At 38.8% G+C, this 17,986-nt stretch overlaps 1 protein-coding gene across 1 annotated transcript in view; it reads left to right on the top strand.

Moving 5' to 3' along the window:
- The first annotated feature begins 437 nt into the window (after window positions 1-437).
- The window catches only part of GNAI3 (G protein subunit alpha i3), a 50,202-nt gene continuing 32,653 nt past the window's right edge, over window positions 438-17,986 (top strand). Inside the window, exon 1 of the mRNA XM_069090433.1 lies at window positions 438-721. Within this exon, the coding sequence (XP_068946534.1) occupies window positions 604-721 (118 nt within the window). The 5' untranslated portion in view covers window positions 438-603. The remainder of the gene's footprint in view (window positions 722-17,986) is intronic.

The following is a 17,986-nucleotide window of genomic DNA, read 5'->3' as shown; positions in this document are numbered from 1 at the left end:
AGACAGACAAAAGGGGTTTCCCTGGGGAGGAAGGAAAGGGTGGAGAAGAAGGTGGGGCTTTTGCTGTGCATCGGGAAGAACCCTGGATTCGGGGCCAAAGGGTCTGGGTTCGAGTCCCGGCTTTGCTTGGGGAGGTGCCTTAAGCTCTGTGGGCCTCAGTTTCCTGGGCTGTAAACCGAGGAAACTACCCGAGGGGCCCTCGGTTCTCCCACTGCCTGAGTGGACAACGCCCGAAGAACGTGGGGTTCGTTACCGTGCTCTCCCTCAGGAGACCCCGAAAGGTTTGTGCGAGCCGCCCTTGCCCCGGCTACCGGCCCCGACCTCCCTTTCCTTTCCTTCATCCTTCCGCGAGCCCAGTTCGAACGCTAACGGCCGTGGGGCGTCGCCGGAAGTGTCGTCACCGCCGGATATCCGGTTCCCCGGGCGCTACGGAAGGTGACGGACGGGGCCTCCGCCCAGCAGCAGCCACCGCCGCGGCAGCCCCAGCCAGAGTAGCCGCCGTTGCCGCCGCTGCCGCCGCCTCAGCCCCGGCCCCGGGAGCCGGAGCCGAGTCTCCGCGCTTTGTGAGTGACTCCGGGCCCGGTCCCCTGTCCCACCGCCGCCATGGGCTGCACTCTGAGCGCTGAGGACAAGGCGGCGGTGGAGCGGAGCAAGATGATCGACCGCAACTTACGGGAGGACGGGGAGAAGGCGGCCAAGGAGGTGAAGCTGCTGCTGCTCGGTGAGGAAGCTCCGCGGGGGGCCTGGCAGCCGGGGAGGGCGTGTGTGTGTGTGTGTGTGTGTGTGTGTGTGTGTGTGTGTGTGTCTGTGAACTGGAGGGCGTGGCCGGGGTATGCGTGGGTGTGTCTCGGTGTGTGTCTGTGTATGGGGGGGGGCTCTCGGGAGGGCATGGCTGTCGAGGGTGCGGCTGGGCCCGAAGCTGGCAGCTGAGCCTGGGGGGGGGGGGGGGGCAGGGGGGGGGTTAAAGAGTGGCTGGACTCTGGGGTTTGGAAGCTGGAGACCCAGTGCCCCCAAGGTAAGAGCGGAGGGGGTGTGATGGGCCAGGTTGAGCAGGGCATGAGTGATTGCAGTCTGCCCCGCCGGGAAGGTCCACAGGAGCTGACGTTTAAGGTTTGCTAGTGCCTTCCTCTCTGGATGGTCTGTCTTCAAAGTTTTTTGCGTGCTCTGCCCTCCATCAGCTCCCCGAGAGCCCGAACACTGCTTTGGCCTTTTTTTGCAGCCCCAGCGCTTTAGCACGGTGTCTGCCACCTGGCAGGAGCCGGATGAATGCTTGTTGACTGCCCTAAAACTTGCAAAATACTTTACAGACATACGAGGGATGCTCTGGCAGGCAGATGGCCAGACAGAGGAAAGGTTTTTCCTGTGGGGACGGAAGGGTAAAGGAGGGTTGTAGTCTTTTTGTTGTGTGTGGCCAAAAAAAAAGTCCCATTTGAACTTCACAACCACCTTGTGAGGTAGATATTGCTATCTACATTTTGCAGAGGAGGAAACTTGAGATCCGAGAAAGTTCAGTTAACGGAGTATTTGAACCCAACTCATTCAAGTCTCTACCTTGCTTAATGTAGGAAATGGGATAGTTAGCAAGATGAAGAGAAATATAAGAAAAATAGAGATAGGTACCAGCATGAGAGAGTAATACTAGCTTGGGTAAATGACCCTCTGCAGCTAGAAGATAGGTCTTGAAGCACTACTGCTTCTCTATGTCTGATGCAATTGCTGCCGAAATATCAGTAGTCTTTAACTTTCAGGCAAGCATGTTCTTTTTTTTTCCATTTTTGTATTAGAAGGGAGGGTAGCTGAGTAAGTTTCAAGGAGCGATAGAGGTTGATCAGTGAAAAGATAGCTTTCCTGTAAGAGTGGGTTGAACTGAAGAAAAGGAATGATTTACATAAATCAGTCATCCAAGCTTATACAAACTTTGAAATAAACTATAAAGTGATTGATTTTTTTCTTTAAAGACTTTTAGAAGACTGTTTCTCTTATCTTTTCTGATAGCCTTAAAATAAGGTCTCAAATCAATGGTCTTGATACCTGAAATTTGGTTTTAGTGGCATTTCTTTGAAGTCAGATATGTTTTTCACTCAGCAAGATTGTCTCTGAATTTTTGAGGTATTTTGGTATCAAATTCTAAAAATCATCTGGGGTATATTGGCATTTAGGTACTAGTAAATCAGATCGTATTAATTTAATATTATTGTTTCTACAGGTTCGTTAGGGAGGAATAAAAGAATCTGAAGGTTTGGAATGGCTTTCCCCCCTCTTTCTGAAACTGAATTACTCCAGAGAATGGAGTAATCTCCCCAAGGGAAATTACACAAATCTCACAATGTTGTAAAATAACTTTAGAGAACTCAGTGTAGGGCATAACTGTAGTTTATTAGACCTTCAAGGATTTGCCAGATAACCCTAACTGTACTTATTCTCATAGTTTGAATAATTTTCAGGTTACAGATGTAACCTAGGGTATCCTACTCCACACTCTGGATTTACATAACTGGGTTCAATCTGGAGGTTCTCATAAATCACCATTTGGCTCACACACTCAGAGATTTTCCTGGGAACCTCAGAATTTGACTATTTCTTTCCCTATTTGGCTTTGTCCCTAGGAGTTAGATCAGAATGTAGCTCATGTTATGGTCTCTATACATGTGAATAAAAGTGCCCTCAACTCCAAAGCAATTACTAAAGAAAACAATATATATCAAGTATAGAAAAGCCTTTATTTTGTCATGTAGAAAGACTTAAAAAACACAAAGGATTCATAGAAATCCATACATATGAGATACATCCCTCTTTTTTTTTTTTTTGGTGAGTTCTATCTTTCTGCAGGGGTTCTAGTCACAACTGTATGGTTGTGAGACACTCTGGAAAAAGACTTTTTTATCCCTCTGTTCCCAAGGAACCTGTACAGATTTCCAGACTTGAGATGCTACCCTAGCCCATATTACACTTGAGGTCAACATCAAGTCAACCTCTGCCTTGACTTTAATGTCTGCTACTAGGGAGGCTGTAGCTGGTGGATCACTTCTGCTCAAGAGTTCTGAGCTGCAGTAGGGCTAAAACTATTCTGGTGTCTGCAAGAAGTCTGGTATTAATATGGTGTGGACCTAGGGTTATGGGGAAGAACTGACCCACACTGGTAACAGAGAAGGTCAAATTTCCTGTGCCTTTGCATAGTGTAATTGGGCCCATTGGTGGTCTCAACTCAGTCATGCCTTCCCTAACTTCCCCCTTCTTTCCTCCTCCCTCAAAAAAAAGAAAGGAAAAAAAATCAAATCAAATCAAGTCAACCTCTTTCCCACTGTACCTGCTCAACAGTAGAGGAAAAGGTGTAAGCTGCCCTGTCCTGGCATGGCCCTGTCTTTGTGCTGTTCTGCTAGTTGCTAGGGCCGCATGGTTACTGCTCTTCTTTTCTAAGAGGCTTGGTTCAGGAACTCCAGTGAAAATCCCATTTTATGCTCCAGAAGTTTAGGTCAGGGAGTTTTTGTTGTTTTACTGTTGCTTTGGCTATTGCCACCTCTTGCTGTGAGGTTCATATGGTTCCTCTTAACGCATCTGCTATTTCTGGGGTAGACTGTATGAATAAACTTTCTTCCAGGGACCCAAATTCATTCTTATTCCCTGTCCTGGCTCAGTTTATAAGTACATTATCTTGGGCTGTGGCTCAGATTTGTGAATCTATGAAAGCCCTAATCCAGTCAAAACATCTTTTCTCTCTTCCCCATTCCACCATGCAGTTATTCAGCCTCAGTGAAGTATTAATGGTTACCCAGACCAAATATAAAAACCTGTCTGAAATGAGGTATCTATGGGGAATGTTCACATCTATTAAAGTCTCAGAACTTAATCCTTTAACATTGTTCTGTTGTCCAAATTTACTCTTGTTCACACAACACTATTTTGGTAAAAACTTTTTTTCAGATGTACTACTAAAAATAAGTATTGGAATCTCATCTTAAAGTTTAACTATATAAATCTCAGATTTAATCCTAAAACTATTTAAGTATTCCTCACTCCCTCCTCCCCCTCCCTTTTTTTTTTTAAACAACTGTTTGGTAGTAAACTATATATAGTTCAACTTTGGCCAGCTGATGTTGAACATTGACCTCACAGTCAGACTCTCCTTTAGTGTTTATAGATCATACTATGAAAAAACCTTCCCCATTTGAGATATAAGCAATTTAATTCACCAGACTAATCATAGAATCCTAGAAAGTGAACCTCAGTTCAATCCTTACTGAAGTCATGAATCCCTCTACAACATGCCTAATAATAATAATAATGATAATGATAATAGTAATCACTGACTAATGTTTTACATATATTATCTCATTTGAGCCTCTCAAAACCCCTCTGAGGGAAGTTCTGCTGGTACATAAAACTACTATTATCTCCATTTTACAGATAAAGAAAATGAGACATAAGCTGGGAATCTGGTTCTTCTCGACAAGAGGGCCGCTGTTCCCTCCTCTGCCATACTACCTTTTCTACAACCTCTTCTGGAAGATTTCTAGTAATAGAACACTAACTGTTCCCTGATGAAGTCCATTCCAGTTTTTTAGTGTCTGTAGTCATTAGGACATTTTTCTTCATGTTGAACTGAAATCTTATTTCTTCTAACTTGTGCTCATTGTTCTTAGTTCTACCTTTGGGGGCCTAGCAGAACAAATATAATTCTTAAACGCTGCAGCCTTTTAGACATTTGAAGACTGTTATTTTGTTCTGCTAAGTCTTTTTGTTTTTCTTTAGGTTAAACATTGCCATTTCCTGCAACTGATCCTTATTGCATGGTTTCGAGTTCCCTAATCATCTTGGTCAGCCTACTCTAAAACTCGAAATGATCAGTATTAGCTTTTTGGGCTACCACAACACACTACTAATTTATATTAAGCCCATTAAATCTTTACATCTTTTTCACATATGATATATTCTCATAACATCTCCTTCCTTTTCTCTACTTGTTTGGTTGATTTATTTTTTTAATTGACCCAGGTACAGAAATTTACATTTATCTCTGTTACATTTCATATTATTGCCTCCACCCCAGCATTTGAACCTGTCAAACACTTTTTGAATCCTAATTTAGCCATGAATTATATTATACCTACCAGTTTTGTATCTTCTGCAGATTTGGTAAACCTTGTATATATACCTTCATTCAGAATGGTGATTGAAAAAAATGTTGAACAAAACAGGTCCCAGAACAAATCCTGTGGCCCTCTAGGTTAACATTGATCCTACACTTTTCCATCTTATTGATATAAAAATAACAATAAAAACTGTCAAATGCCTTATTGAAGTCCAAATGTTCTATATCTACATCATTCCCCTTAATTCATTAATCTGGTAACCCTAAAAAAAATGAAATTAAGTTAGGCTGGCTTGACTTGTTTTTGATAAATCTAGGTTGGGAAACATTGTATAATGGAAAGATCATTGGACTTGGAGGCAGAAGATGTAGGTTCAAATCCTGAACCTGCTGTTTACTACTACTCTGACTTTAAACAGGTTACTTTGCTTCCCTGATTCTCTTTTTTCTGATCTCTAAAATGATGGGGTTGAACTAGATGATCTCTTCCAGCTTCAAGTCTTATGATCTAGAATCATCTCTTTCCTTTCTAAGTGTTCACAGGTTGCCTCAATAATCTGCTTAAGAATTTTGTCTTGAATCAATTTTAGACTCGTTATAATTTGAGACATTTGTTTTCCTCTTTTTGAAAATTGGGATAATATATGACTATCAGTCCCCAGGGCCTCTCTTATTCATCACAATTATTTAGAGATCTTTAACCTGCTCATTGTTCTACATAAACAACAGTCCTTCTCCTTTCTCAGTATCTTTTCATGGCTAGCTCCCATACCTGGAATGTCTTCCTTCCAGATTCCCAACCTCCACTTCTTGAAATCCCTGGTTTCCTAAAGCATTTTGCTCACACACTACCTTTTACATGAAGCCTTTACTGATTTCCCCCCAGCTGCTATTGTCTAATTTTCTCTGTGTGCAAGTATGTATATATGCAGGCACACACATATATGTTCTTTCCATTGTTAGAATAAAAGCACTTGGAAGGGTTACATATGTTTCACTTTTGTCTTTGTGTTCTCAGTGCTTAGCACAATGCCTGACACATAGTGAAGGCTTAAAGAACGCTTTTTAGTTAATTGATCACTGATAGGCAGTCACTCCCAACAGTTCTTTGAGTATCCTGGGATTCAGTTAATTTAAGTTGTCTAACCTTGCAGGTTGTGTGGACCATGACGCAACCTGCTTGTACCCTTACTATCTCATCACTTATTTTGAGTTTCGGTTTCTGTTAATCATTTTTGTATTATACTTCTCAATCTGAAGAGCATTTCCCATGGGAGAGAAAATGAAAGAAAAACGCAAATTGAGTAGGAATTCAGGTATCTCTGGTTCGTTTTCATCTTTCCTCTCAAGCAGAAGCCCCAGTCTTGTTCTTGCTAGCAACATAAGATATTTCCCCACCTGGGCCCTCCCTAAAAAAGTCCTTTTGTAGCCTTCAGTATTTATTGTAAACCTCATGCAGAGTTTAAGACTATTATATTTTTGTAGGACCTTACCACTCTTTTTTTTCTTCCCAGTTACCCGTTGCTTCTATCTGTTAAAGTGAGGTGGTCCACAAACATTCATTAAGCAATATGTGCTAGGCACTGTGCCTAGAGATACAAAGAAAAAGAAACAACATGATCCCTGCCCTCAAGGGAGCACGCGTTCTAATGGTGAGACACCATGAAAACATCTATATACATAAAAGGTGTAATCAGAATAGCTTCCCAGAGGAAGCCACTGAAAACTAGGGAGATTAAGACAGACCTCTTGCAGAAGGTGGGATTTGTGCTGATTCTTGTGCATGGCCTTTTGAAATCAGAGTTTAAAATGAGCCTCCGTATTGCAGCCATTCCCTATTTTGTTTCTCATCTGTATCAGTTTTGACTATATTGATAGAATTTTATTTTAGAGTCTTAATCCCTGGATTCCTATTTATCATGCTTTGAAAATACAGGTTGTGTGGCTGCTGATATTCACCTTCTTAACTACTATGAACTCTTAAGATGGAGAGGTCACCAACTTCCAAGGTTCTAGTCATTGTTTACCTTCTTATTGTTTGTTGTTAATTAGGTCCAGCATAGTAGCAAGACTTCTCATGTCTTCTTTTGAAAGATCATTAAGGAAAGTAAAACTTTTATTTATCATCTACTTCAGTTTTAGCAGAGAGATCTCTAACAGGATAACTGATGTGTCCCCTATCACAGCTATTCTCTCTGCCAACTTTATGAGCTGGGTCAGACATGCATCATCCAGTCATGTCCTCTAGGTTAGATAGTCTGTAATATATTCTCACCATTACATCCTTTAAAAAGTAGTTCATTATTTTTATTTTTCAAGTAACAGGTATTTTTAAAAAATTAATGTTTTACTCTCCATTGAACAAATTAAAAAACAAAGTGTCTCCCCCACCCCCCCATTCCTCAATGCATAGCTAAGTAATCTAGCAAAACATATTCTCATTAGCTACATCTGAAAATGTTTGATTCTGCATTTTAAGTTCATCACTTCAGGGACAGCTAGGTGGTGCAATGAGTACCATGTTTCCCCGATAATAAGACCTATCCCAAAAATAAGCCCTCCCCTTACTGTGTAAGATTCCTCTAAAATAAGCCTTCCCCTGAAAATAAGCCCTATTGAGATTGCTACTGTAGTGAAGGTGATCCCCTGCGCTACACGCTACATTACGGTACCCCCTCTATGCACTGTCGTCCCCCCCCCCCCCCCCGTGAAACGCACGCCGCGCTCCGAGCTGCATCCAATCAGAGCTGCAGCAGTGAGCGCGTCATCCTGTTCTTCCCCAGTGATTTGCTTGCTGGTGCCATTGAGAGCAGTGCCACAGAGGAGAGCTGAGGCAGGACAACATAAGCCCTCCCCTGAAAATAAGCCCTCTGGTGTTTTTCTTTCCAAAAAATTTAATAAGACAGTGTCTTATTATCGGGGAAACACGGTAGAGCACCACCTCTGGAGTCAGGAGGACCTGAGTTCAAATTTGGCCTCAGACACTTGACATAAAAACTAGCCGTGTGACCTTGGGCAAGTCACATAACCCCAATTGCCCTCCAAAAAGCAAAAACAAAAAATAAATAAATAAAACAAAAAAGTTCATCACCTTTTTGTCAGGAAGTGAGCAGAGTGTTTCATTATTCTTTTAAACTCATAGTTTATCATTGCCTTGATAGGGTTTTATTCCTTTCAGAGTTGTTTTTCTCTGTCATGTTATAATTATATAAATTGTTCACTTAGTTCTGTTCACTTTACTCTGCGTCAGTTCATAAAGGTCTTTTCAGTTTCCTCTACAGCTAGTGGATAAGAGTGGTGGATCTGAAGTCAGGAAGACCTGAGTTCAAGTCCTTCTTCAGTATGACACTGGCTGTATGACCCTGGAATTAACCTGTCTCCCTCAGTTCCCTCATCTGTAAAATAGGGATGATAAAAGCACCCACCTCCCAGGGTTGTGAGGATCAATGAGATGTTTTTAAAACACTTTGCAGACTTTGAAGTGCTATATGGATGCTAACTATTATTATTATTTATGACACAATAATAAATGAACATAAGTTCATTTGCCACAGTTTGTTAGCGATTCCCCAATAACTGCTACTAATGTTTTGTCCTCCTTTAATCCTTACCCAAATGTTTCCCAGCATGCCTCTTTGTCTTCGAGTTTGCGAGTTTTATCTTCTGTACTTCGCTGTACTGGCTGTACTTCACTGTCTTCTATTCCATCTAATATGTTCCTTCAGAACACAGTGTACCCTTGTTCAAAAGGAAGCAGTATATTTAAGTGGAAAGGGCTTGTATATGGAGTCCAAAGACCTGGATTCAAATTAGAGTTCATCTCAGAGACCTTGGGCAAGTCTCTAACCTCTCAGTCTTAGTGTCCTTAAGCTGTAAAATGCATATACTACTTGTACTACTTTCTTCACCAGGTAATAGTGGGGAAAGCACCTTTGTAAAGTTTAAATGCACCATGTGCTTCTAAAATTAGGTGAAGTTAATAATATCTGACTCAAGTTTTTTTACGAGCTCATATTTTTTAAATAAAAATTGTTGTACTTTATTTAAAAATTTTTACTTCGTCATTTTAAAACTCTTAAAATTTGGTGGTACTTGGACAAGTTCACTTGGTTAGATTGAAAATAAACCAGTCAGATTCTCCAGTGTTCTTACATAGTATACATACATAAAGTCAAAATGGATTTTTTTTCTCTATTTATGAGCAAAACCTGCCCCACACAGGCAGGAGTGAGCCTGATCTGCCTTGTTTACGGTAGATATAAAAGAAATACTTCACAAGTAGATAGGCAGTTACTTTAATTTATTGGTGTGGAGAGCTCCTATGAAGGTGATGTGGGTTGTTTTGATTGTGCTAGGGTAAAGCTGGGAAGGAATGCAGCTAGAGCTTCTCCTGGGGACAGAAGGCCTTGTTGGGGAGCCCCCTTTTTCTCTTTGGTCTACATTGGTGTTCAGCAGTCTTTGTGGTTGCTACTATTAATTGAAAAGGTATTCAAGAAAGATATATAGGAAGGGACGCCTAAATTAGACACTAAAATACCATATAATTTAAGTGTGTCTTGTCTAATATTCATGCCTATGCATACATAAGTACATATATTCATCTCCACTCTGAATTAACTTCACAGATCACAGATTTTATTTGATAAATGTATGTTTGGAAATAGTGATACCAGCAAAACTGAATAGAATGGTCTTGCTAGCCCTGTGTTGGGTAAAAGTGCTCCTGGATATGCTGAAGCACATTAAATCCTCCAAACAGGATAGTTCTGTATTGTGGAGAAGCCTGTGGTTATTCTTTGCTAAGCTGGGAATTGTAGATGCAATTAGTCTGGGGAGAAAGAGAATTCAGTTAAACAAAAAAGATGTTAAACAGTGAATCAGCAGACTCATGAAAAGCTAATTTAGTTTAAAATGTAGATTTCTAACAAAAACTGTTACAGTCTTAGGCTAGTAAAAAACGACTAATAGTGCTTAGCCTAGAAAGCAGCCTGCATTTACACAAATAATTCACTAAGTTTGTTAATAGCCCTTAAGTCATTTGCTAGAAAAACATATATATGTCATTAGTAATTTAGTATTTTTTAAAGAGAAAGTATACTATTTAGCATTCGCTTTTGGCTTTCCACTAAAGTCATGCTCTGATGATACCTCACTGTAGTGTACGGGTGATCTTTAAAGGCCATGCCAGTGGAGCACTAGCCGGGGTATTGCTGTACTGGAAAGCTTAGAATGTGTGTGTCCCTGTGCTGGACCAATTGTGTGCTTGTTGCCTGAGAACCAACTTACTCTAAGAGGTTTGGCAACAGGATGATGATTTTTTTTTCTTTTCTTTTCGGAGTGGAGGAGTGGGGGGTTGGTGGGGGAGGGGTATGGCGGCAGCATTGCCACTAAGGCCATCTACAAAATTATAGTGGGGTTGTTAGCGGAAGGAATAATAACAAGAGCTCACATTTACATAGAGCTTTGTTTTCTCTTATTTGCTCTGTACAACAACCCTGTGATGTAGGAACTACAGGTGTTATCTTTATTTCAAAATTAGGAAATCATGGCCCACAGAGTGTTAAGCTACTTCTTGGAAGCTCACACCTCATGTTAACAGGCAGAAGTCCAACTCAGGCCTCTCCTGACTTGAAGTGGAGTGATCTTTCCATTACACCACAGTGGTTCAATTGAATTACAGATCCTTGAAGTTTTAAAATATTCAGCGTTGCCAGTAAAATAATATAGTTATTACTATTGAGTTTAAGACAAAACCAATTTCAATTGCATTTTAAATCAGTGTACTTTGAAATTAATTTCTTCTCGTATCAAGAATTCTGTTGGGGGTGGCTAGGTGGCGCAGTGAGTAAAGCGCTGGCCCTGGAGTCCGGAGGACCCAGGTTTGGTTCCGGCCTCAGACACTTAACACTAACACACACACACACACACAAAAACTAGCCATGTAACCTTGGGCAAGTTACTTAACCCCAATTGCCCTCCAAAAGTTAAAAAAAAAAAGAATTCTCTGTTGTCTTGGAAGCTATTGAATGTGTTACCTCCATTAAGACTACTTCATCTCAGAAAATTAAGTAAAATAACTATATTTCAAAATCAGGAAATATAAGATATAATAATTAACTTGCTCTGTCATCAGTATCACTAAAATATTACTCAGATGTTTGCACTTCACTGTCTTGTTCTTTTGGTCAAATGTAAGGCATTTTTGGGTGAGTCTTTACTTCCAGAAAATTTATGTCTCCAGGGTCTGATTTTCTGTTTATCTTTGTCATTATTCTGCATTTTAATTTCTACCTTCCTTCACTTTCCTTTTCACTCTCCATTTTTACCTTTTTCAGGCTAGTTATACGGGGAATTTATGTAACTATTTTGACTATTTGCGTTTTATGCTTGTGGGTTGTTGTTATTTAACTATTCTGGCTGTATGAGCAAAATTATTTAGACTCTCTTTTCTACCTTTACAATATCCTCTAACTCAGTATTACTCTGTGAACTGGCTACACTCCTTTACTAGCTGTTCTACACACACACAGCAGTCCATCTCCCATCTTAATGCCTTAACATTGGCTGTCCTCCATGCCTGAAGTATATGGAATTCCTCCTAACTTCATCTCTTGGAATTTCCTTCGAGACTCAATTCAAGCACCAGTTTCTGTGAATCTTTTCTTGATTCCTTCTAGCTGCTAATACATTCTCTCCTTTTTTTTTTTTTGGAGGGGGGAAAGCAGGGCAGTTGGGGTTAAATGACTTGCCCAAGGCCACACAGCTAGGGAGTGTTATGTGTCTGAGGCTGGATTTGAACCCGCGTCCTCCTGACTCCATGGTGCTCTATTAACTGCTGCACCTAGCCTCCCCTAACACATTTTCTCTTGAAACTACCTAGTACAGTATTCATTTTACAGATCTGTTGTGTGTTTGTTTATTTACACAAGATTTCTCCCTCCATTAGAATGGAAGTTTCCATTAAAAAAAAAAAGGAATGTAAGCTCCTTGAGGGCAAGAATTATTTCAATCTTACCTTCCTACTCACCAGTGCTTATGAACATATAATATGTGCTTAAGAAATGTTTGTTGATTGGTTGGTAATTTTTTTTTTCAGATAACAATTATGTAGTAGTTCTATCTGCTAAATACTCAGCTCTTGGGTACTAAATTCTTTTTCTTTTTTTTTCCTCTGCCTTTTGTCTCTCTGGGAAAACATTAATATATGGGAATCATATAACTAGTGAATAGTTCTGTGGGATTTTGTTGTTGAACTAGTTTGGCAAAGTGAAGTAATATACAGAAAATCTGAATCCTCTGACTCACTTAAACCCTTGTATTGTAAAACTGGTTATGCATATTTAAGTTTGCAAAATTTAATGGCCAGTTATGATGGCTGTTCTACACATTATCTATTAAGGGAAGTAACTTTAGATGAATATCACATAATCTTGAAGTTGGAAGAGATCTTAGGGACCCTCTAGTCTAGAGGTTCTTCAGCTGTAAGGGTCCTAGAATATGACTAGATTTCAGGTGGTCTGTGAACTTGAATGGGAAGAAAATTACATCTTTATTTCATTATGATTAGCTTCTCTTATAATCCTTAGTACTTTATTTTATGAATTTAAAACTGTTATTCTGAGAATGGGATACATAGGTTTCAGCAGACTACCAAACAGGTCAACGACCAAAAAAGGGATGTTGCAATCCCAGATAATTAAGAATTTCTTGTGAAGGGAAACCCACCACCTTCTGAGGCAGCCCATTTATTTCACTTCTGGATAACTCTGAATTGTAGGAAATTTTTAAGGTTCTAAATTAATCATACCTAAATTGAATTTATCCCCTCCTTATATGGCATGACTTTTCATCTTGTCTCCTTGTTCAAAATATTCTCTTTGCCCTTGACTTTTCTTTCTCTTACTCTTATATCCAGTCACTTATAAAATGCTGTCAGTCTATAACATAAATTCCTTGATGGTAGGGGCTGGATTTGTTTTGGCTTTGTATGTCTAATCCCTGTCCTTGTACCTCATACCATATGTAGGTGCTTAGTAAATATTTGTGGGATGATTAAATTTTTTACATTTGTGCTTTCTTTTCTGTTTCCATTGCCCCATCCACCCTAAGAGGGATTTTCGGTATCACTTTGCTGCATTGTTGATCCCTAACATGTCTTCCTCTTCCTGCTCTTCAGTTCACCCCCCAATATGCTTAAGCTCTGAATAGTTTTTCTTAGGTGTAAATTTGAGCTTGTCACTCTTATAGAATGATTGAGAATTTACTAAGAGTTTACTCAGGGCCAGGCAGTATATTAAACTCTGGGAATACAAATGCAAGTGAAAAAGGCAGTCTTTACCCTCTAGGAGCTTACATTTTAACAAAGGATAACAGCACAAAAGAAAACTTGGAAGGATAGGGAAGGAGAGTTCCTGAGCAATTTAGAGAGCCCAGATCAAACCTGGGGGACAAATGAGCATGGTTGGCCTGGCACTAACTGAAATAGGTATCCCAGGCAGGGGCTCACCAATTGGAGGAGAAAGCTGTAGAGGTGGAGACATCTCCAGAATTAGATGGCTGCCCCACGATCTTTGGTGACTCACTACTGCATGCCAGGCAAGAGAAGGTTAAACTCATTTGCCTGGCATTCCAGGCCCTTTATAATCTAGTGCCATCTTTTCTTTCTAGGCTTATTTTATATTCCCTTACATGTTTTCTATACTTTAGCCAAATTGGTCCATGAATGTACTTTGTGTTCTTATAGCTATCTTTTTTGTATGCATTTTGCTTTAGAATGTCCTCCATTCCTACTTAACCCTTAAAGACAAACTCAAAAGATACCTCCTCCATGAAGCCTTTCCTGGTCTCCCCTTCAACTTCTTATAATAACACTTTGTTTTGTAACAATCTAAAGCACTTATGTAATGCTGTATATTAGTGTCTTATATTCCTGTTAGTCCTTAAGTTAAGGTCCATCCCACCACTGATAATTATTACTTCTCTGACCTTGAATAAATCACTTAACATCCCTAGGTTTCAGTTTCCTCATTTGTAAAATGAGGGGGTCAAACTATAACGTTCCTCAGAGTTCCATCTAGTTAATTCAGTCAATACTCCTGTATTTTATAAGTAAGTCACATTTGGAGAATTAGAAGACTGAGGCCTTTACAATCTACTGTAACTCACATTGATCTCTCCTCTGAGCACCTGTAACATATCATTTGTGCTACTTACATTAACATTTAATCATATTGTGCTCATAACTATTTAATGTCTATTTCTTATCTTTTCAACTAGAATGTTAAATCCCATTAGGAATTTAATTTAATAGAAAACCTCTTATCTTCCATAGGACTTAAGGGATGATGAGCAAATAGTTGCGCAGTAGATATTTAAATTACAGAAGAACCAAATATATTTAATAAGTAGTGATCAGGGCTGCAACTTACTTTCTTGAATGGCAGTTCTTAATTTCCTAACTTTAGCTGTACCAGAGAGATTTAACATGTTAACCTTGACCTAAAAATTGTCCCTATTTTCCTCCAAAAAGGTGCTTTCTAGATAGATAGGCACCTATGATAGTAATTTTCACTTTCCCAGCCTTCATCTCAGCTGTTTCTCCTCTGCTTGTGAATGAAAAAGGGAGAAATAGGGCTTTTGTATTCTTTTCTTCTCACTTGTATTCTCTTTTCCTTGATTATGTTTCTCCTTTGATCTTCTGCCCTCTAACCCCCAAACTCCTATCTTTGACTAGGGAAAATGATACCAATGAGACAGATAAACCCATAGACACTATATCCTGGTAAACATGGGATGCTATCATCCATCATATGCCTGGAGAGGAACTATTTCCTCTTGAATGCTATCAAATTTCACTTATAAGTTTAAGAAGTTCTGTTTTCCACTGTTAAGATGGCGATGCTGTGGATTATACATTATAGCACAGTCCTACTTTCAGTCAGGTAATAAAAACAGTACCAGTAAATCATCAGTATTATTTATATTGCATACATGCACCCAAATTTGAGTCAGAAAATAGGGGTATTTCCTGATTGTTTTAGAATAGTCAGCACAAAAGTATTAGAAGCTGATTTTTCAGCTTGTACAGAGTTCAAGCCTTTTGTTAGACTCTTTCACCGCCTAACTTTTTTCAGCTTCATTGCTTTATCATCAAGAAGAGGGGACGGGGCCAAAGAAGTAGTAAATTTCAAAACTTTCAATTTTGCTGCTTGTTAGCCTTGGTGAAAAAACTTTATGGAGGAATAGTTTGAATCATTCTTCAAGAATGGAACTTTATTTCTTATTACCTATAAATATTAGTTGTCCACACTCTCATCTATGTCTTCAGGAGTCTTTAAGTAGTCAAGGAATATCTACAGAATAAAACAGTATGGAACAAAAAGAAGTGCTTATAGATTATACATTATAGCTGTACTGCTAATTATATTCAGAACAATAGAGATACTGACTTGATGAGGTTACATTAGTTTGTTTTTAAAACTTTTCTTTCTGCCAAATCCAGTAAAATATGGTAGATTAAGGCAATTTGTTCAAACTCAGAGATTGAACATCTCTTAGAATCTGTATTTCCCTCTGAATAGGTGATATGTCATGTTGTGGCATTAACTCACCTGTAGGTCAGGAGATATCATTCTTTCTAAAAACTCAGCTAATAACTAGCTATATGACTAAGTCATTTAATCTTGTGGCTCATAGTTTATGTGTATAAAGGGAAGGGATTAAATTAGGTCTCTAAGGCCCCCTTCACTGACAAAATTCTGTGATTTTTTATAAATCTATTATTTATAACTAGGTGGAATGATTTAGCTATTATTGAAACTTGTTTTGTGATGTTTTGATTCTGAAATTTTGCTCCAACTTGATCTGTAATAGGTAATAATTGACATTTACATAGGCCCCTTAATTTGCAAAGTGCTTCCTGTACAATAAATATCTCATTTGAACTTCATAACCTTCTTAAATAGATTCTAAAGAATTATGTCTGTTTCATAGATCAGGAAATGAGAAAGGTAGGTTGTGATTTGCCCATGGCTATACATCTGGTCAAGTATCAGTCAATCAGCCATCATTTTTTAAGCATCTGCTTTGTTCTTAGCATTGAGAATATAGAAAAAGCCAAAAACAATCCCTTTTCCCATGGAACTCACAGTCTGATGGGAGAGACAACAGTCAAAAACTATGTACAAACAAGATAAATTAGAGATAATCAATAGAGGAAGGAGCTAGGATTTGGGAACTAGAATTTAAATTGAGGAAATTACTACTTTTAGTAGTAATTTCATTGAGCATTGTTTCTAAAACCTGATGCTATTTTAGAAAAGTGGCTGAGACGTAAGTGTTCATAAGAGGAATGCCTTTTTGGGAGATAGTTTGTCTTGTCAACTGTGCTTATAGGAAAAGTGTTCTGTGCTTGTTGTTCTCTCATTTTTCCTTCTATTTTCAGTTTGTGTGATCTTATTTTGAAACTCAGCAACTAGTCATCTTTAAAACCTTGTATCCATCCCAGGCTATCCTGTTACCTGCTTAGTAACCAATCATATCATTTCTGTAATTCAAGCTGTTTGAACTGAATAACATTGTGTTGGGATCACTGTTGAACTGTTCTAGTTTTGGTACAGTGGCCTATGTAAATGAAATGTCCTATTTTCCATGACAGGTTGATGTGCTGTAATAGGAGTTAATATATCTGATGTGAACTAAGCAAAAGATTCCAAAAGAATTTAATTATGTTGGGCTTGTTCTTTAATTATGGCCCACTTCTCTTCTTAGATGTTACAGGAGGATTCAGCCTTTAGACCTGAATTCTTCCTTTCTTTAAGTGGAGTTGACTTTGATCAACGCCAGTCTCTGCATCAGGTTCAGAAAGTAGTTAATGTCTCAAAATACTGAAAATAGTGGAAGTCAAAACAGAAATTCTTCTTATACTACATATTAGTTATTATAAGAAATATTTTTCTTGAAATCATTAATCATTTAAATATTGAAGTAGTAACATAGTGCTAAAAAGTCAAAACAAATTCTTAAGTGGGAAGAAGAATTTTCAGTGGGAATAGTGGGGGTTTTTTTTGCATTTGTTAAGTGTCCATTAAGTCCCAAACCACTTCCTCACCATGTTTTGGTTTATTCTATGATGCTGAAATCAGCTCCCTTCCCCCACCCTAATACTTAGACTTATTCTCCTATTTTCATTGCTTTGAAAATCCACAAAACTTCTTCTGAAGATCCTTTTAATTTTTGTGTCTTTTCTTTTTTTAAAGATTTTTTTCTATTATTATCCCTTTTGGTTACTCTTTAGGTGGCACAATTTTGGCTTAATTTCACTATGCCAGTCAAAATAGGAGCAGCACACAGTTGATACTGTGTCCCAAGTCCCAAAGTTTGGTTTTAGAGTATTCCTGGGAGACTTCTGAGGTTTCAGAAAATGTCTTTCCTTAAACCAGGAATTCTTATGCTGGGACCTGTGAACTTTTTTTAAAACTTTTGATGTTTCGATATTAATTCTTTATAAGTCATATATGCATTTTTTATACATTTTAAAGCATTACTTTGAGAAGCATTCATAGGTTTCACCAGACTACCAAGTGTGTCCATGACACAAAACTTAAGAACCTTATCTGTAAAAATGAAATAGGACTTTAAAAAAAAATTTACCAAAGAAGTGACTATATTTAGAAAAGTGACTCTAAGGAAGTGTGTGAGTATAAGGACATGGTGTAAAGTGTGAGCTTTTTATTACTTCTTGACTGATAGTAGGAAGGTGGGTGGCCTTGTGGCTACCATGGTGGCTTTTTTAGGGGATGTGATGTTTGAACAGTTTGAGGAAGTTTTTTCCAACTTGATTGCATTATGACAGTATTTTTCCAAGCAAAAATTGAATCTGTACAACCTTAAGTTACT

Source organism: Petaurus breviceps, unplaced genomic scaffold, assembly GCF_028583685.1.
Source record: "Petaurus breviceps papuanus isolate PSGF00001 unplaced genomic scaffold, PetGlider_PUasm1.0 186, whole genome shotgun sequence".
Classification (NCBI taxonomy): domain Eukaryota; kingdom Metazoa; phylum Chordata; class Mammalia; order Diprotodontia; family Petauridae; genus Petaurus; species Petaurus breviceps.
This window is presented reverse-complemented; position numbering and strand designations above follow the sequence as displayed.